Consider the following 19,164-nt stretch of genomic DNA (forward strand, 5'->3'; position numbering starts at 1 on the left):
GAGCTTAACCCCATAGAAACCCACAGAACCGCAGGACATTTACATCACGGTGTGGAGGGGTCAGAAATGTGGAGAAGTGACCCCAGCGTATAAAAGGTCAACGGGGGAAGAGGGGGTAAAGAGTGGGGGTTCGGGGAGAGAGAGGCTGGGGCGAGTGCAAAGGTCTTGAATTGTTCACTTTTAGATGAGTATTTAAAGGTCATATATTACACAAAATTGACCCTTGTGAGCTTTAAGTCATGTTATAATGTTGTTAGCTCCTCAAAAACACACCCGGAGTTGTGTTTTGTTTCATTCACACAAGTTTGAGTAATCCTGCATTATTAGTATGTAAGTATTTCTTGGGATAATGGTCAAATTCACCGAGAGCTTTAAGCCCAGCAAAATCATCTTAGGCCCACATGTGTCTCCCAGTCCCTCATAGTTTACGTTGGACACCCCTCAAATAAAACAGCTCTGTTTACAAAATGAGACGCATTCTGCCTGTACCAGATCGTGACCATGAGGTTAGCTCCGCCCACTCACTCTGACATTGAACTAGCAGAGATACAAGTGTTTGGGATAATCTAAGGGAGTTTAAAATTTACATAAATGTTGGATCGCAGTGTGACTCTGAAGTGCTGTGTGTTTGCAAGTTTTCTCCTCGACAAAACCCACAATGTCGATGAAACGTTCAAACGACAAAGGCGCCTACGAAGGTTTGAACATTGAGAGAGTTTAAACAAGAGAGAAATGTGAGAAAAGTGTATAAAGTGTGCGGTGAGGGGTTTTACAGCTGCGAAACATATCGAATAATTGGAAAAATAAAGCGGGCTACTTCAAACCCACCACTGTATGCAAATTAGAAAGAAAAAGGTTCGTCTCTTTTAAAAAATGAGATCTGGAAGTCTGGAAGTTCCAATACAACTACATCTACAACTACTTTGGACTGGATAAAACTGTCTGTCCCTGGTGGTTGTCTTCATATTTTTCTCATCCTACACAATGCCTTATGAAATCTAGACCATATGATTCAGCCTTATACTCAGAAAGTCAAACATTAACTGGAAACTGAACTAGAAGAGGTGAAGTGAAGTACAGGACCTTTATCTGTACTGTATATCCTGTTATAGTAGTGAGTCGTAGCGGTGGTGGGCTGGTGAGGGATGATGGGACGGAGCGGTGACTCACTCAGCCTGATGTCAGACGCTGGTACAGCAGACTGTCAGAGGAGTCAAACTGAGAGATGAGTAATGCACCAAACACTACTGCAACTACAACAGCTGCACTCAAGATGGAATATTTACACCGATGTGAAGTGGCTGTACACAACAAGACACTCGTCAACGTCTGTTCAAATAAATAAAACATCGAGATAAACAGTTACACAATCAGCAAGTAGAAGCCATAGTCCAAAACTTCTGGAAATGTTATAATATGGATTGGCAAGTTGACTTTTAATATTTGAGGTAGTGAAGTAATTAATAATGTTATGTAGAAGACAAAAAATAGGACTATTGTTAAGGTTAAAGGTCCTGTATTACACAAAATTGACTCTTGAGCTTTTAGCCATCAAAAACATACCTGGAGTTGTTTGCTTCATTCACACATGTTTCTGTTTTCATCACCAAAGCTCAAAATGCTCTGTTCCACCTTGTGATGTAATGAAGAGGTAGTTTTCAAATTAACTACTATGCTCCAGAGTTTTGTTTTTTTTTTTCCATTTAAGGGAAGAACTAAGCCTAAAAATGCAGGATTTGTGTGTTACATAATCAGCAAACAGCTTATTACAATATTTTAGTAACATAATACACAGTACGTTTGGCAGTTTTTTAAGTTAAATCCACTTTAACTGGTGAAGACAGTGTGCGCTCTGTGGGTCCTCTTTAAATGTGTGCGCTCTGTGGGTCCTCTTTATCTAAGGGATTTTCTGCAGCTCTATACTCCACCCAGAGCCCTGAGGTCAGAGGTCAGCTGACCAGCTCCTGCTGCTGAGCCCAAAGTCAGACTCAAGACCAGAGGTGACAGAGCCTTTTCTGTGGCAGCGCCCAGAATATGGAACAGCGCCCTCTGCCTGTCAGATCCTCTCAGTCTTTAACACAGTTTAAGACTAGACTGAAAACTCACCTCTTCTCCCTGGCATTTAATACTTGCTAAACAGGATATCTTGGTGTTTTATTGTTCTTTTCCTGCATATTATGTCATCTGTACATTCATTTTTATTGACTTTTAGGTGAAACACTTTGTTCAGCTGAAGTTGTTTTAAATGTGCTATAGAAATAAACTGGACCTGAATTGTATCCACACTGCATTTCCTGTATTTGTTCCTCTGCGCGAACTTTCACCTTTACAGCCGAGTGACCCCGAGTGACTGACGTCGCCATGACCCCGAACGATCAGACGGTCAATGCTGAAATGTCATTGGCCAAGATAAAAGGTCATATGATTCAAAGAGGAAGCACTGACAGACTTCAGGTCATGTGACGCTGGTGACTCAAATTGTATAATACGGTTAAAGAGGATCTAGTGTCTCTGGAGGTAGCTAGGACATGCAAAAAAAAAATCTGAAAATGTTTACACAGTGTTTTCACAGGTAATCACTAACACAGAAGCTAACGACAGGATCCCCGCATTTGTTTAATCCAATCAGGCTCATTTTTCAGTAAGAATCATGGGAAAACACCTGCCTGACACTATCCCAGACACGTCAGTTTAGTGCAATATAGAACCTTGAAAAACATGAATATGGGATCATGTTTTTTCTAAATTATCCACATTAAGCAAATGCAGAACATTTTGTCCAGTCATTTATAATTTTTTGAATGTGGCAAGTTAGAAATTTGGAAATATTGGTAACCTATTATAAATAAAAATGTTTATGAAGCTACCCCATAAACAGGCAATAGTCCACCTCTTTAAATCAACGTGTGAGGGCTTTTTGCATGTGACCAACCGGACTCTCGGTCATATAGCACAAACATTCACACACAGAAAACCATTTAACCAGGCACTCCCTCCCCATACCATCCTCACCATCTCTCTCCCTCGCTCCCTCGCTCCCTCTATCCACTACTCTTCCACACACAAGGCCAAATGCCAGAAATACCAGAGATCTCCCTGGACTCAGCACTATACACTGCAAAAACAGTATAGACATCTTAAAGGGCCCGTATTACGCTATTTTCTGATATGTTATAATGTTGTTTCCTCATCACAAACAGACCTGGAGTTGTGTTTTGTTTCACTCACACATGTTTAACGCACAAACCCTGCATATTTAGGCTTACTTCTTCTCTCAAACAAACAGAAAACACTCTGTTCCACCTTGTGATGTCATCATGTGGTAATACAGGAAGTAAACTCAAACTCTATATAGCTTCACTAGAATTATTTGGGTGATTTCAGCCGTGGAATTGACAATCTGTACTGAACAATAAGTAAAAAGGTAACTAAGCTAACTGGAAAAATACCACTTCATGACATCACAAGGTGAAACAGAGTGTTTTGAGCTTTGGAGATGTAACAAACTAATAAGGCAGGATTACTCAAACGCGTGTGAATGAAACAAAACACAACTTCAGGTATGTTTTTGAGGAGGTAACAGCATTATAACATGGCGTAAAGCTCATAAAAGTACATTTTGTGTAGTATAGGACCTGTTACTATCCGTTACTTCATTCTATTGCAGTTTGGCCACTTCAGATTTCAGTGTTGTGGAGACATTTCAAACACATTGCAAACTGGAAATCACGTTTTAAAAATCAAGATTCAGTTCACAGAGCAGATTTCAACACTTGGAGACAGAAGAGAGAAGAATGAACGTCTGAATTTGCATAAAATTTTGAAGTAATACCAACTGAAAAAAGGCATTGAAGAACTTAGTAAAAATGAGCAAAAGAATCAGAAATACAGAGTGATCTTCCAAACAGGGCATCTGGTGTAATTTTTGATATTTTTTTAGTTGTTGAAGTTTACATTAAATCCAATTTGTGTCTGATATAGATTGCAAAACTCTCACTTGGATCACTTGGACTTGTGTGGGCAGTGCAGTGTCTTGCTCAAGGACAGAACAACAGTGTACACGCAGATGGGATTTGAACCAACTACCCTGTATCTGTGGGTTTAAGAGTGATGCAAAAATGGCACCACTGACAACAACAACTCAAAACAACATTATATTTATTGAATAGTCCTCAAAATGTCGCCTATAGACAGGAATCTGCAACACGGAAATGGTTGATGGGCTTTTCGTCGGCCTTCAAATGTCGAAAACACTTATTAAAATGTACGAAAATATATCTAAACTCACCTGGTCACGTCTTAATTGTGATTTCCTAAATTTTAATTGTTTTGCAGTGCTCTCTCACACCCCTCTTTGCTCCGAGCGGCGTGAACCGATTGCTATGCACAGAGAAACATGCAGGCTGCACATACCAACCATACACACACGCGAAACGCACACGGAACACACACTTAGGAACGCACAACGAACCGGAAAATGTCTGAAATTCCTGCATGGCACCAGCAGCACAGATGTTGAGGGAGAGAGGGAGGAGAGGAGAGAAGGGAGGAGAGGAAAGAGTGAGGAGAGGAGTGAAAATGTGCTCTTTGTTCTTTACAGATGCAGAGTAAAAATAACAGGCTTCTGCAGTGGCAAACGTATGGAGACGTTTATAGCTGGAAAATTGAATAATGAATATTTTCAAGGTCTATAAAGGCATGAAATACTGCCACAGATACGCAGTTCTGTAGCTTCTGTAGTTCGTTTTGGTTTCGTGTATCTTTCCAGGTAATTTCTCAGGTCGTTAGCATCTTTCTGTGTGGAGTTTGCATGTTCTCCCTGTGTCTGAGTGGGTTTCCTTCAGTCACTCTGGTTCCCTCCATCAACCCAGAACGTGCAGCATACAGGCCTGTCCCGATATGACATTCTGAAGTGTGATAAATTGGTTAAGATAATATACAGTACACTAAAAACTGCTCCCAAACTCTGAAACAATCTTCTCTTCATCTTAAATCTTCGTTGTTTGCACTGGCTTTTAACAAGGGCTGAGCGAGACACTTGTATTGTTTTATCGAGTTTTTGCATCTTTTGTTTTTAGAAGATTGCACTGTGCATCGCCTTTGTACAGCACTTTGGGTGTTTTTAAATGTGCTTTAGAAATAAATTTGACTTGACAAATGAGAATATTGAAACTAAAAAATGCCACTGACCAAATAACCCTAAAGCACATTATCACAAAACATGAGCTGCCATAAGTTAATAGTGAAATGAAGCATTTAGTACTTAGTTTATATCTATAAAGATTCATAAAAATTATTTATTTGACTCTCTACATCTCAAAATACCAAAAAGTTTCCTACTTATACCAAGAAAAAGTACCCACAATAAATACTGACCCCTAAAATCTATTGTTCCATCAGATATTGAATTATAAAGCGATATAATGACAGGCCTTGCACCATGGGTAAAATCCTCCCGTTAAGTTAGTCCTGAACAAGACTAGCAACAAGACCATGGAGATGGGTCCCCACATGCAGCACTTATGCAACGCCCACTGCTCCCGATGAAGTATGGATCAAATGCAGGATGGGTCAAATGCAGAGGGCGGATTTACCTATGCGGGCAATAAAGTGTAAAACTCACAAAGTCTAAACTAGGTCTAAACTAGGTCTAAACTAGGTCTAAACTAGGACTAAACTAGGACTAAACTAGGACTAAACTAGGACTAAACTAGGACTAAACTAGGTCTAAACTAGGTCTAAACCAGGTCTAAACCAGGTCTAAACCAGAACTAAATGAGGACTAAACGAGGACTAAATCAGGACTAAATGAGGACTAAATGAGGACTAAATGAGGACTAAATGAGGACTAAATCAGGACTAAATCAGGACTAAATCAGGACTAAACCAGGTCAAACAAAGTGCTTTACAGTGCATTGATCCACACTTGATGGTGGTAGCCAATGCTGCCCTGGGGTAGACTGACAGAAACGAGGCTGCCAATCTGTGCACTAGGGCTGCACAATTCTGCGGGGGGAAAAAAAAAAAATAATTCTGAGAAGTGTACCTAACATAACTAGCCCCAGGAAAGTGAACTGTGTGAAAATACAGAGGTGTAGGTTAATATTTTGATCAGTGAAGCTGACTACAAGTTTTAGAATAATAATTTTAAAATATGAATTCAACCTTTTCAAAATGCATTATTATATTTAAAATAGAAATTTCTTTTATTTTTGTCACATCTTTTGTATTTTCCATATACGTTCCAGCTAAAATTAAAATGCTTCTGTTGTTGCACATTGTTAAGCCGTAAATAGCACAGGGAACTTTATCATTCAGGAAAAGATTGTTATCAAATATATGACTTTTATTAGATTCATTTTAATTATTAATTAAATCTGAATCAAAACAAGATCTATTTTCTAAACTACGTAATGATCAGCTTGGGGCTTTTAATCTAGAGGTCTACAGCCAATGCTCTGTCAGTAGAAGCATGCGGTTTGGAGCAGAGTCCAGACTTTGGAGAAGGAAATTTTACAATTTTTGTCTTATCTTTATGAAATTAATATTTGTTTTTATTATGGTTGGCAAAAGTAGCAAAAATCAGATACTAATCAATACCAAAACCATTGAAAATGTTGAAAATCACATTCTATTGTCTGGATAAAGAGTGTTTTTAGTATCATTGTGGTATCGGAATCAGGAATGAGTATCGAATCTGCTCCTTAGTATGGAAATTGAGTTTGAAATGTGACTATCGTGACGCTCTGGCTTTCTAACAGATACAGTTTGCAGATGGCTCTTGCACACATCTGCTCTCCCCCATCGTCAACCAGAGCGTTCCACTGCGCTGAGGTCTTTATATTGACCGGTGCGCTCAAAATGGCTTTCATTCAAAGTCCTATTGATCACGTTGTAACTGTAAGTAAATGTTTTTGTACATGAACCAACATTCCCACCTCCCCCATCCCCCAAACGACCAGGAAACTAAACTGAACGAAGCATTAGTGAAACAAGGGCAAAAGATCGAAAGAGGAAGGGAGAGGAAAGAGGAAGGAGAGGGGGACAGTTAGAGACACATGCTCGACTAAAATATACACAGCCAAAACTGTTGAGAAATATGGGGCATTTTTGGCAATCTAATAAAACCAATTTAGAAAGAAAATTGTCTAGTTTCCAAAGTGCTGATGTCACATTTCAGATTTCTATAAAAAATATGATTAATCTTGTTCAGAAATATGAACAAGGTCAATCTGCAAATGTACCTGTAGCATTAATGTACACATGCCACTGTAGACCAGGAAAATAACAGGACTGCACTGAACCAGGTCTAAACCAGGTCTAAACCAGGTCTAAACCAGGTCTAAACCAGGACTAAACCAGGGCTAAACCAGGGCTAAACCAGGGCTAAACCAGAGCTAAACCAGAGCTAAACCAGGACTAAACCAGGACTAAACCAGGGCTAAACCAGGGCTAAACCAGGTCTAAACCAGGGCTAAACCAGGTCTAAATCAGGTCTAAACCAGGTCTAAACCAGGGCTAAACCAGGGCTAAACCAGGTCTAAACCAGGGCTAAACCAGGGCTAAACCAGGTCTAAACTAGGGCTAAATCAAGACCAAACCAGGATTAAACCATGACTAAACCATATCTAAACCATGTCTAAATCAGGTCTAAACACCAGGACTAAACCATGACTGAACTACTTGATGGTGTTAGCCAAACCTGCCCTGGGGTAGACTAACAGAAACAAGGCTGCCAATCTGCGCACTAAGGCTGCACGATTCGGGTAAAAAAAGTTAAATTAAATTTGTTTTTTCTGACAAGTATTGCGACAAGATTTGCAAAGTATGCAGAATTCAGATGTGAAGGCACAACTTCAGGGGCGTTAACATTTCAGAGAAGACTGATGTATGAACTGATAAACTAATACAAGGTCTGAACTACAGGTACAATATTTCTCTATAGAAAGATGGGATATTTTGTTAGATCCAGGACATTCCATCTATTATCCATACAAATGCAGCCATCTCAAATTGCAATTTAAATGTTCTTACCTGCACCATCGCTCACCCACTCACCACATTCATATAAAGAGAATTAGTTGAAGTGTCTTGCCAAAGGACACATCAACAATATAAACTAGAGCCACTGCGGCACCTGTTCTTCTCAGAGGATACAGTCAGGCATTCTTAAGGTGGTACGGCCGCATTCCAGGTCGAAACCAGGACTAAACCAGGTCTAACCCAGAACTAGAAGCATCTCTGATAAAAGGCAACCACTCTAGACCCAGAAGAGCTGCAGATTTAGAGATACTCTCCAAATTGTGCTACAGTTTGGCCTTACTTGATAGTAACTTTAACTTCAGGCTTTTTTAAACGTCAAACCAAACATTTTATTCAAATTTTCCTCCACTTATAATTACACAAGAAATAACACGTTCATCAGAATTATCCCATTGGCAATACATGTTTGGCTACTCCTCCTTGAAGAATGGCCCCGTTTCAAGAAGCAGGTTAAGTCCAAACTCAGACTTTGTTAACCCTGAAAAGAGCTCAAATCAGAGTGAACCTAAACTCTGAGTCAGTCACCATGGCGACTCATTCTTTTAAACATTTTTTTCTTCACTCGACTCACTGCTTACGACAACTTCTTAAATTAGTTTGGTCACATTTATCAGCTTGTTGTCAAGAAAACAGGTCAAGTCATTTAGCTAACTGTTGACTCTGAGTTGACCCTGTCTGCGTTGGATAACTCTGAGTCACGAATTAAACTCAGGAGTGTTAATTAAATCTGCTTTGTGAAATAGGGCCAAAGTCTTCAGTCAACCATCAACAGCTATTCAAAAACACAGCAAACTGAAAGCTAAACTGCTACTAAAAGGCCATGTTTCTCCTGTACTGTCATTACTCAGTTGGTTCTACTGAAATGAGAAGCAGTAAATGAGTCAGATTGAGTTTATGACAGATGTAAGTTCCTATGATAGTTCCTGGTCGTAGTCTTTTTTTCTTTTATTCTAGGCAAACAGCTATGCAACTGACACATACTTACCTTTAAAAGATGAAACATGACAAAATAAATTAAATATCTCACCAACAACATCCTCTAAAAGAAAACCAATACAACTATGACAACTGAAGATGAGATTGATGTTACCAAAGTGGGTCCTGTTCGCTTTATGGGTCCACTTCTCATTAAGGAAGCCTCAATAGATTAATATAGACCAATATGAAACACGAATATTAAAATATGACATGGCAAACTAATACAAGAATCACATTTCAGAACATGTTTGTGCATGTCTAAACTACAGGGTTAGTAGTTTTTTATGCAGCATAAAACAGGAGATTTTGATTGTTTATGGAGGACATTGCACTGCAAAGTATCAAGTGCACAAAAAGGGTTGTTTTAGCTGTGAGTTCTAACAATATAATTTATAGACAATATACTTGATACTCTAATTTTGTAAATTTTCACTACAACAACTGCGATGTTAGGGTTAGGATTAAGGTTGGGTTAGAGTTGGGGTTAGGGTTGGGTTAGGGTTGGATTAGGATTAAGATTGGGTTAGGGTTGGGATAAATTTGGGGTTAGGTTAGGGTTGGGATTAGAGTTGGGTTAGGGATGGGTTAGGGTTGAGGTTAGGGTTGGGTTAGGGTCAGGATTAGGGTTGGGATTAGGATTGGGTTAGGGTTGGGGTTGGGTTAGGATTAAGATTGGGTTAGGGTTGGGACAAGGTTGGGGTTAGGTTAGGGTTGGGATTAGAGTTGGATTAGGGTTGGGTTAGGGTTGAGGTTAGGGTCAGGATTAAGGTTGGGATTAGGGTTAGGTTAGGGTCAGGTTAGGGCTGGGGTAGGGTTAGGGTTGGATTAGGTTTAGGGTTTTCGATATACTTTCCACCCTAACCATCAGTACTACAATAGGAGCGTCTCACTTGAGCATGTGGTCCTTGGTGCTCCGGGTTTTGGTCAGAAACCTCTCTGAGAGTTTTTCCAGGTTGCGGCTGTAATCCGTCTCGATCTCGGCCTTTTTCCTGAAGAAGTCCTGCAGGTCCTGGAGCAGCTGCACCCGGAGCTCACACTGCTGATCCAGGCATTTGAGCTGCTCCACCAGCTGAGCGCGGATCTCTGAGGGAGGAGGAAGACAAGCGCAGGTTATTTCAATTTTGAAGGATTTAAAACACATCAAAATAATATAAATAATACAATAAAATAAAAGGTTGAAGACGCTCAAAGTGCACAGTCAACATTTAGGCAGATGTGACATAAAAACAATAAAAATCTCAAGATAAAACCCATTTTCTGAGTAGTGCAAAAGCATGAAGTACATTTGAGTACATTGAGGGAGATGTGTTTCCCGATATTTGATGTTGCTTTACTATTTTAAAGATTTATTTATTCCCTCCACATGTGATGAGGTCAGACAACTGTAGTTACAGCAATCTGGGAAGACTGATGGAACCAAGGCTGTCACTCTGCACCATCACCCCTCAATAATGGGTAGATGAGTGTCTTGCCAAACAATACAACAACAGTACGCACTGGTGACCACTACACTATCCTGGACGAGCCCCCCTCTGCCATTTACTCTTTAATGAGCTCTGGTCTTGCAGACTTGAACTTTATCTGCAAATGGATGCGTGTTAGATCTGGACACATCTGCAGCTGAGTGGATGTCTCCTTCACTGTGGTTCTTCTTGAGGTTCTTCTTTGTCCCCACTGGGTTTTTTGAGTTTTTCCGTGCCGAGAATGAGTTTCTAAAGACAGGGGGCGCTCTGGGACAGTTTTCCTGTTGCTTGGTTTCTGTTGGTTAATCTGTTATTGGCCAATGTCTGTTTCACTGTAGATTTTCTAATTTTCCGTAGGTTAAATCAATGACCCTGCTAAACCCTAAGAGGCAAGTGATGTTGTAATTTTGGGCTTTAGAAAAATAAACTGAATTGAATTGACTGAAGCTGGAATTGGACCTTGATTCTTTGGGTTGGTAGGCGATCAGTAACTAATAAACCACAGGCACAGGGCAAATTTGAAGCCCTAAAAGAGAAGAGCAATCGTCAAGTACCTTAAAAAACCTGAACATCATCGAGAGGTTGATGAGGGCGTTTGTAGAGCAACAGATAACCTGAAGCAGACTGACACAAACTTGGCAGCCGTGCATCAGACACAAACACCAACACCAACTAATTTTCCTACGTAGGCATAAAGACACAACAGCATTCTGAAGTGGAGAAAGTAGGGATCAAACTGGCAACGTTCGTGTTGGTGGACACCCTGAACTATCTCCCAATATGGCTCTAATCCTAATATATCCTAATATATTACTTCTACTTTTCAATCAATGATTACTATAGTGGTGGTGTTTATGTTGAGTCAGAGATGGAAGGAAATTGAAACTGAACAGCTGCAGATGTCAGTCCAGACTCTTTGCAGAAATCTAATCAGAAAACCCAAACCACTGAAGACATGATATTGTATTTAGCATCAGATCACCATATTCATTTAAGTGTGAGCTGATCCATGTAGACCTCCAGACGTATCTCTACTCCTCCTCCTCCGCCTCCTTCGTGCTCCCCTCTTCTCTCAGGGCTCAAATTAATAGCAGCCAGACGCATTGAGTAACCCCATATTCAATAACAGACTACGCAAAATTCCCCAGGAGTCTCCTAATCTGAGCTGTAGTAAGTGTGTGAGTCTATGGAAGAGCTGAGCGGCTCGGTTTAGATACAAGATACTGCACTACATTCACTTTCTACGAGCTCTTACGCAGTAGTCGACTACAGAAATTCTTGTTTGATTAAAGACACGTCCTGCCAAGATTACAACTGCATGGGAGTTAATGTAAACAAATATTATGTAGAAAACGTACTAGGAAACAGACAGATTAATGGCAAAAGAAAAATTTAAATCTGTCGAGTGGAAAAAAGTTGTAGGAGTGAAGACATTTGGCTGCTCATCCAAACCACTTCTTCAGTTGTGGTCAGATTACTGCTGGAGACTGCGTTATATCTATCTGAAGGGAGGCAGAGATAAGGCAGTGTGCACCAGTAATCTATGAATCATACCTGGACGACTGAGGGATTACACCGACAAAGACAGATTTGAGAAAAAAAAATCTATTTTTACTTATAAATACCAAAAAAACACCAAATTTTCAGCTCGCTCATTCACGCTCTCAACTTCTCCTTTCTGTTTTTGTCCCACATAAATCCTCATAATTTATATATTAATACAATTTTATGTCAAGTGTTAAGTAAAGCTCTGCTGATGTTTTTGGGCTCACATGTTGTGCCAATTTTTACCACAAACGTTTAAGAAAGCTGTGTAGTCACGTTTTGTGCAGTTATCTTCATATTTAAGTGTAAATATAAAGCAGAACATTGATCAAGCTTGTGCTGGAGATTTAAGACCGATACCCCATACGCTAAGAAGCCCAAATATCGGCCCGATATATATATTGCCCAACCGATATATCAGTCTGCCTCTACAATTAGGACACCAATCAACCATTTACCTGACTAAACACTGACGTCAGTAGAAAGTACAGATACTGCTCTCAAATGTAGTGAAGTAAAAATAAAAAGTATCCACTATAAAATACACTCATGAAGTTAAACAGTACTTTACTAGTTGTACTTCGCTACATTCCATCACTGGTCTTATAATAGCTTTGATAACACCTCAAGACCATCCTAACCCTTTTCTGTAAAGCTCAAATACTAGTTTTAGTTTTGATAAGTATCTGTTTTTTGATGCTTTTGACAACCCTGACTTTAAGGTATCCAATTTGATTCCCAGCCCTCGCCATAGTATTTTACCTGATCAATGGACTGAAAACTATAGAACAAAATTGAAACACTGACTAAACACTGGTTCCTACCTTTGCAGCGCTGCAAGTAGAGAAACCGCACAGCTTTGGCCTCCATCTTGGCTCTATACCTTTATTATCCACATAGACCTATACTTTTACCCTCCTATCCACAGATCACAGCCTAAGTAATGCCCTTCTGGAGCTGAGCGTGCACTTTATTTAACCACATAGAGAAGTAGATATTAGTCTGTATGTTGCGGAGCGGCTGGCCCCTCCCTCGTCTCACTTCTGCACAAACACGTAACATGGAGCCACTGTTTGTCACTTGGAGATTACAACATCAGAACAATAGCAAACTGTGGTTTCTGACACTGACCACACAATGTACAAGAGGCTGTATACAGGCACAGGAAAACACAAGACCGAACTCTTGTGAAAGCTGGAAGTTCATTTAAGTTCCCTTTTGGCATTGTAAAATCAGATAATGGATACTAAAACTAGCATGGACGCTAGAAACTCATTTGTGCAAGTATTGAAACTAAAAAGGCCACATTCACAGGACAGAAATGAAACTGAATATCTTTAGAATGATCTTGAGCTGTATCAGAACAAGTATAAGACACATAGACGAGTATACACCCATGGACCACTGAGGGAGTACACAGATATAAGACCACATGGGAACAGAAACAGAAATACTACCATTTAATGTTGAAAATCACAGTATATTGTCTAAAGAAAGTGTTTTTATTATCATTGTGGTATCAGTATCGGTATTGAGTATTATTGAGTCTATTCCTTAGTATTGATATAGAGTTTTAAATTTTAGTACCAGGACAACACAAATACTTCAGGTGTTATCAGTGAAAAACTAAAATGAGCATGAATGGCAAAGAAAATTAAACCAGACACTTTTTTTCATAGTTTGTCTGGGGTGCGACTTATACTCAGGTGCGACTTATATGTGAAATTTTCTTCATTATTATGCATTTTTGTAGCTGGTGCGACTTATACCCCGGAAAAAATACGGTACTACATGATTAACTGACAAGTAAGGAGCAATAACACACATTAAAACAGATCAAATGTAGGAACAGTTGTGGAAATCAAACGTAATAATAGTAATTTTAAAAGCAAAGTATAAGAGTGTAAAGTGTCAGAGTGTAAGAGTCTAGGGCGGCACAGATTAATTATACTCATTGTGACTAAAGGGTCATTAAAATAATAGTTGACAATTTAAAATAATAGTTCATCATTATAGTAATTAATAATAACAAATCTGACTTATATAGTGCTCATTTGGAAGACGCTTTACAAACAATAATAATAATAATAATACATTTTATTTATATAGCGCTTTTCAAGATACTCAAAGACACTTTACATAGAAGAACAATAAAAAAAAATACAAATATACAAACATTTAAAATCAACACTCAACACTCATAATAACACAGAAGTGGTAGTACAATCGTGGGAGGAATGCCAGATCGAACAGGTGAAGTTTTTAGTCGTCCTGTCACCATAACACATTTTGAAGTACGATTAGTGTATCGCTGAAGAAAATATAGATGATAAACGATAAAACTGAAACTAATTTATGCCACTGACACAACAACATTAAAGAATTATCCCACAAAAAACTATTCTAAATGTGTAACTAGTCAAATATGTTAGTTTCAGCCAATTGCAGTAGTAGTACAAGTAGTAGCAGTATCAACAGAAGATACAACTACTACAACAACTACACTTACTACAACAACTACACCTACTACTACCACACCTGCACCTACTACAACTATATCTGGTACAACAATTACACCTACTACTACACTTACTACACCTACTACTACACTTACTACACCTACTACTACACTTACTACACCTACTACTACACTTACTACACCTACTACTACACTTACTACACCTACTACTACTACTACTCATCCTACTCCTACATCTCTATGTGACTGATGATACAGCATTGCGTAACTCCCAGTATACTGAGTAGTAGTATATACCGTGTAGTAGAATATACTGTGTAGTAGTAGTATATACCATGCAGTAGTATATACTGTTGTAGTAGTAGTACAGATAAATGCCCACAGAGTTGTGAGTATAGTCGTGACCAGAGGCTGTTTGACGTCACGTGTTGTTGTGCTGTGGCCTGTGTGCGCTTCATGTAATTTACTCATGAGAACAACACACTCAATGATAGAGAGGGACTCAGCCTCCTGCCTCTAGACACCACAACATCCCTGCCCTGTAATCATCCCACAAACAGGCAGACACCTCAGCACAAAACAAGCGCTCCCAACTGCCCCCCAGCACAAAACAAGCGCTCCTAACTACCCCCCCAGCACAAAACAAGCGCTCCCAACTGCCCCCCAGCATAAAACGAGTGCTCCCAACTACCCCCAGCACAAAACAAGTGCTCCCAACTGCCCCCCAACACAAAACAAGCGCCCCTAACTACCCCCCAGCACAAAACAAGCGCTCCCAACTGCCAAACCAGCACAAAACAAGCGCTCCCAACTACCCCTAGCATAAAACGAGCCCTCCCAACTACCCCCAGCATAAAACAAGCGCTCCCAACTACCCGCCAGCACAAAACAAGCGCCCCCATCTGGTCCCAGTGCAGCAGAGCCAGAGGAGGTGACACACAACGTAATGTGCAGAAATGGGGAACAGCTCCAGGGGCGGTCCAAGTATCAGGAAATGCATCGTCTAGTCTTAGTCTCGTCTGATGGAAAGATATTTATAGAATAGCGATATGCATTTTGTTCAGTTACACTAAAGCTGCACTATGTAACTTTTCTGAAGGAAGGTTCGCTTGCTTCTCTCGATGGACGCTCAAAATCACTACCATTTTATGCATTTTTTTGTCATTAAATACTTTGTCCACAGCTGCCCTGAGTAATCGTTCACTCGCACCACAAACATGATGAGGGTGAAGTGTCTTGCCAAACGACACAACAACAGTTTCCACTAGAGCCCCACTGCTGCCCCACTGTGGCACCTTCCCTGCTTAGCGTATGAGTTCTAATGACGTCGGGCTTTGACAAGAAGGTTTTGTGATATTGTTACTTTGATTATGTTCCGTATTATGGCATTAAACGTATGTAAGTTCATTGAAAAGATACAAGTCAGATCTGTACAGAGGCGACCGTGCTCATAGTAAGAATGTATGTTTTTCAAGGGCTGTGTCTGAAAGTCCAGAGAGTCAAAATTTCCCACAATGCACCTTGAAAAGAAGTGTCCAGACAATATAGACCACAATGCATTGCGAGAATTGGAAAAACAGAACTACACAACCGAAAGAAGCAGATGGAAGCGCTGGTTTATTTCTCTGCTGATTATGGATAAACCACTATTAAAAAAAAATAATAAAAAAAACGTGGTGTAAAGTTGCTAGCGTTAGCCGTTTACCTTAGCATGACCTGCTAAAAAGAGCGATGATTTCTCAGCCTTTAGACTTTTTCACGCAGACGCCAAAGTCACATGACCAAATGTCGAGATCGCTCTGTGAATGAGGCGCTACAGAGCAAGTTTTTTGTTTTTTGTTTTTTTAAGCACTAAATTCAATGGTCAAGGAATTTTCCAGGCAATACAATAACACCTCTGGAGACAAGTCAGTGGCGTACCTCTACCAGGAAAGTTCCGTACTGCACCTTTAATCCTGGATTGCTTTTCCCAGTATTGTCTGAGGCTCCGCAGTGGGGCTGATATCTGGTGTCTGTGCAGTGGGCTGTGAACAGGAATGCAGCTCCACCCTCAGACCAAACGCTCACATTTTCCACTAAAGAACGACCCTGAACTCTGGAAATATACTTCACGGATTCTTAAACACTTTATATTCAAGGACTTTTTGGTTTGGGTCTCTGTTGTGTGTCTATATAAAGGGCTGAGATTACGTTATGTCTTGATCTATGTTATAATGTTGTTTCATCATCACAAAAAATGATAAAATGTAGCTGTTAACTTGAAAACTACCACTTCATGACATCACAAGGTGGAACAGAGTATTTTGAGCTTTGGAGATATAACAGACTAATAATAAAGGATTAATCAAACATGTGTGAATGAAACAAAACACAACTCCAGGTACAATATAACGTGGTTTAACGCTCATAACAGTCAATTTTGTGTCAATATAGGATCTTTAACATATTTCACTGTTATTTAGGGATGTCACAATATACATTTTTGTCTTACGATTATTGTGAGAAGTAAAATTACAATTTAAAAGGCCCTGTAACAGATTTTCTTTCACGTATTTGAGCACAATTTCTCTTGCCTCAGTACAAGCGGTCAAAATATGTCTGCATCCAATTATGAAGCATTTTATAGTCAGGAAGTGTGTGTTAGCATGCTAGTTGTTAACTTTCAGAGATCACAGTGTAGTTTTGTCATAACTGTATTGAAAAGCTACAGTAAAAAGAGTGTTTAAACGAGAGAGAAATGTGAGAAAATGTTAATGCCTGTGTGAGAAAAGTGTATAAAGTGTGTGGTGAGGGGTTTTACAGCTGCAAAAACATATAGAATAATCGTAAAAAATTAAGCTGATACTTCGCGGATTTCGCCTCTTGCGGGTTATTTTTAGAACGTAACCCCCGTGACGAACGAGGGACCACTGTAGTTCTGTTTTTCGCATTTTGAACATGCTACAGTATTGTCATTTTTGCTTCTAAAACTGCAAAAACAATTAACTTTCCCATTCTTAATCTTGACATCACTACCTCTATCTTAGCATTTTGAAAGAGCGCTAAAACCATACAGCACTGCGAGTCCCAGCCCGGCAGTTATCAGTGGGAGCACAGTCAAATCCCACACCAGTGAGAAGCGTTAGCGAGTGGAAGCTAAGAGTTAGAGGAAAGACTCAAACTGGAAACAGAAGAACAGGCAGGACTTAACAACGTGAGAGAGGCCAGGACAATGTGTGAATCCTCTTTTATGGACAGACAGAGAGTGTATTGATTTTAGGCTTAGGGGTCATGGGGGAGGAGGGGCTCGGGGAGAGTACCCACGCTGCTTTGGGCCTGAGGAAGAATACATCACAGACAATGGATGATTAGACAAGCGATGATTCACCCGCATTTTTCATTAGGGAGGCACCGATAACAATATGAGGATCGAATATCGGCACCGGTACAAGAACATTTGCTGGATTGGGTATCGGTTCCATGATATTGGGTAAGTTCATATCCAGGTTGAGCCTTTAATTGGATGTAATAAGCAAAAATAAGGCAAAAAAACTAAAAAGTATATATACCGTATTTTCCGGAGTATAAGTTGCATCAGAGTATAAGTCACACCACAATATAAGTCGCACATGAGTATAAGTCACACCCCCGGCCCAACTATGAAAAAAACTGCAATTTATAGTCCAAAAAATACAGTATATACAGATAGGTCGATACATAAAACACCAAGATATACTGTGTAACTAGTATTAAACGCCAGGGAGAAGAGGTGGGTTTTCCATCTAGTCTTAAACTGTGTTAAAGACTGAATTTTGGCCTGAAAAGTCCCATAATGTTTGAACTTTTATTCATACAAAGTTGCTCAGTATTTATTTGAACAGTATATGGCATTTACATAACAGTTGGATCTCTTGTGTAATACATAACTATGTTTTAAGGAAATAAGTCCCATTTTCCATTGCTACATTGGTATCGGTTAATATCAGGCATCGACACAGTATTGATTGATGGTATCGGAACTGAAAAAGATGGCCCGGTGCAGCTCTACTTTTCAACATGGGATGGTAAGATTCACTAGTTCTGTCGCAAACTTCATTCAGAAAAAATGTAGGAAATGTCGCGATGACACAAAATCAGATAGGTTTTCTGGAGACCCAAAGATGCTTTACAGAACAAATATTAAAACAGTCAAAAGTGCAATAAACAAATAGAACAGGAAAGATAAAAAACTGATAAAAGTTGATCTGAACGGATCTAAGTCTTGAGCATTTTCTTACATCTGATCTTTGACACATGCGTCAGTGTTGGTGCATCTCTGAGCCCCGCGGCCCCCGTCCCTCCCACTGGATTATCCTCTCAGTTTGTTACAACAATAAGCTCCTCGACCTGTGCCAAGTAATCAGACACACAGCACGACAGCTCCCCCTGTGGCCCGGGGGTGAGGCCAAAACACAACAACATGGACACAAGACTTTTTGGGGGCACAGTCATTTTGTATGTACCTTTATTTACAGTAGGGGGAACTTTTTTACTTGTAGTATAGACTTCAACTTAAAGAGGAGGTATTTAGGCATGGCACGATACTGACATTTTGTATTGTGATTATCATGCCGGAAATAATTGCGATTAACGATAATATCAGGATAATGATAAAAGTTGCTGACAGTTTAAAAATGT

General features: G+C 39.7%; 1 protein-coding gene across 3 annotated transcripts in view; it reads right to left on the reverse strand.

The window, feature by feature from the left end:
* The window catches only part of srgap2 (SLIT-ROBO Rho GTPase activating protein 2), a 117,211-nt gene that overhangs the window by 43,049 nt on the left and 54,998 nt on the right, over window positions 1–19,164 (reverse strand). For 2 of the 3 annotated variants that reach the window (XM_033965938.2, XM_055222182.1), the window contains exon 2: window positions 9,912–10,104. In XM_033965938.2, the coding sequence (XP_033821829.1) occupies window positions 9,912–10,104 (193 nt within the window). Of the gene's footprint in view, window positions 1–9,911; window positions 10,105–12,853; window positions 12,924–19,164 lie in introns of those variants that run through there. The other variant, XM_055222183.1, reaches the window with a different exon arrangement.

Source organism: Periophthalmus magnuspinnatus, chromosome 5 (assembly GCF_009829125.3).
Source record: "Periophthalmus magnuspinnatus isolate fPerMag1 chromosome 5, fPerMag1.2.pri, whole genome shotgun sequence".
Taxonomy (NCBI): domain Eukaryota; kingdom Metazoa; phylum Chordata; class Actinopteri; order Gobiiformes; family Gobiidae; genus Periophthalmus; species Periophthalmus magnuspinnatus.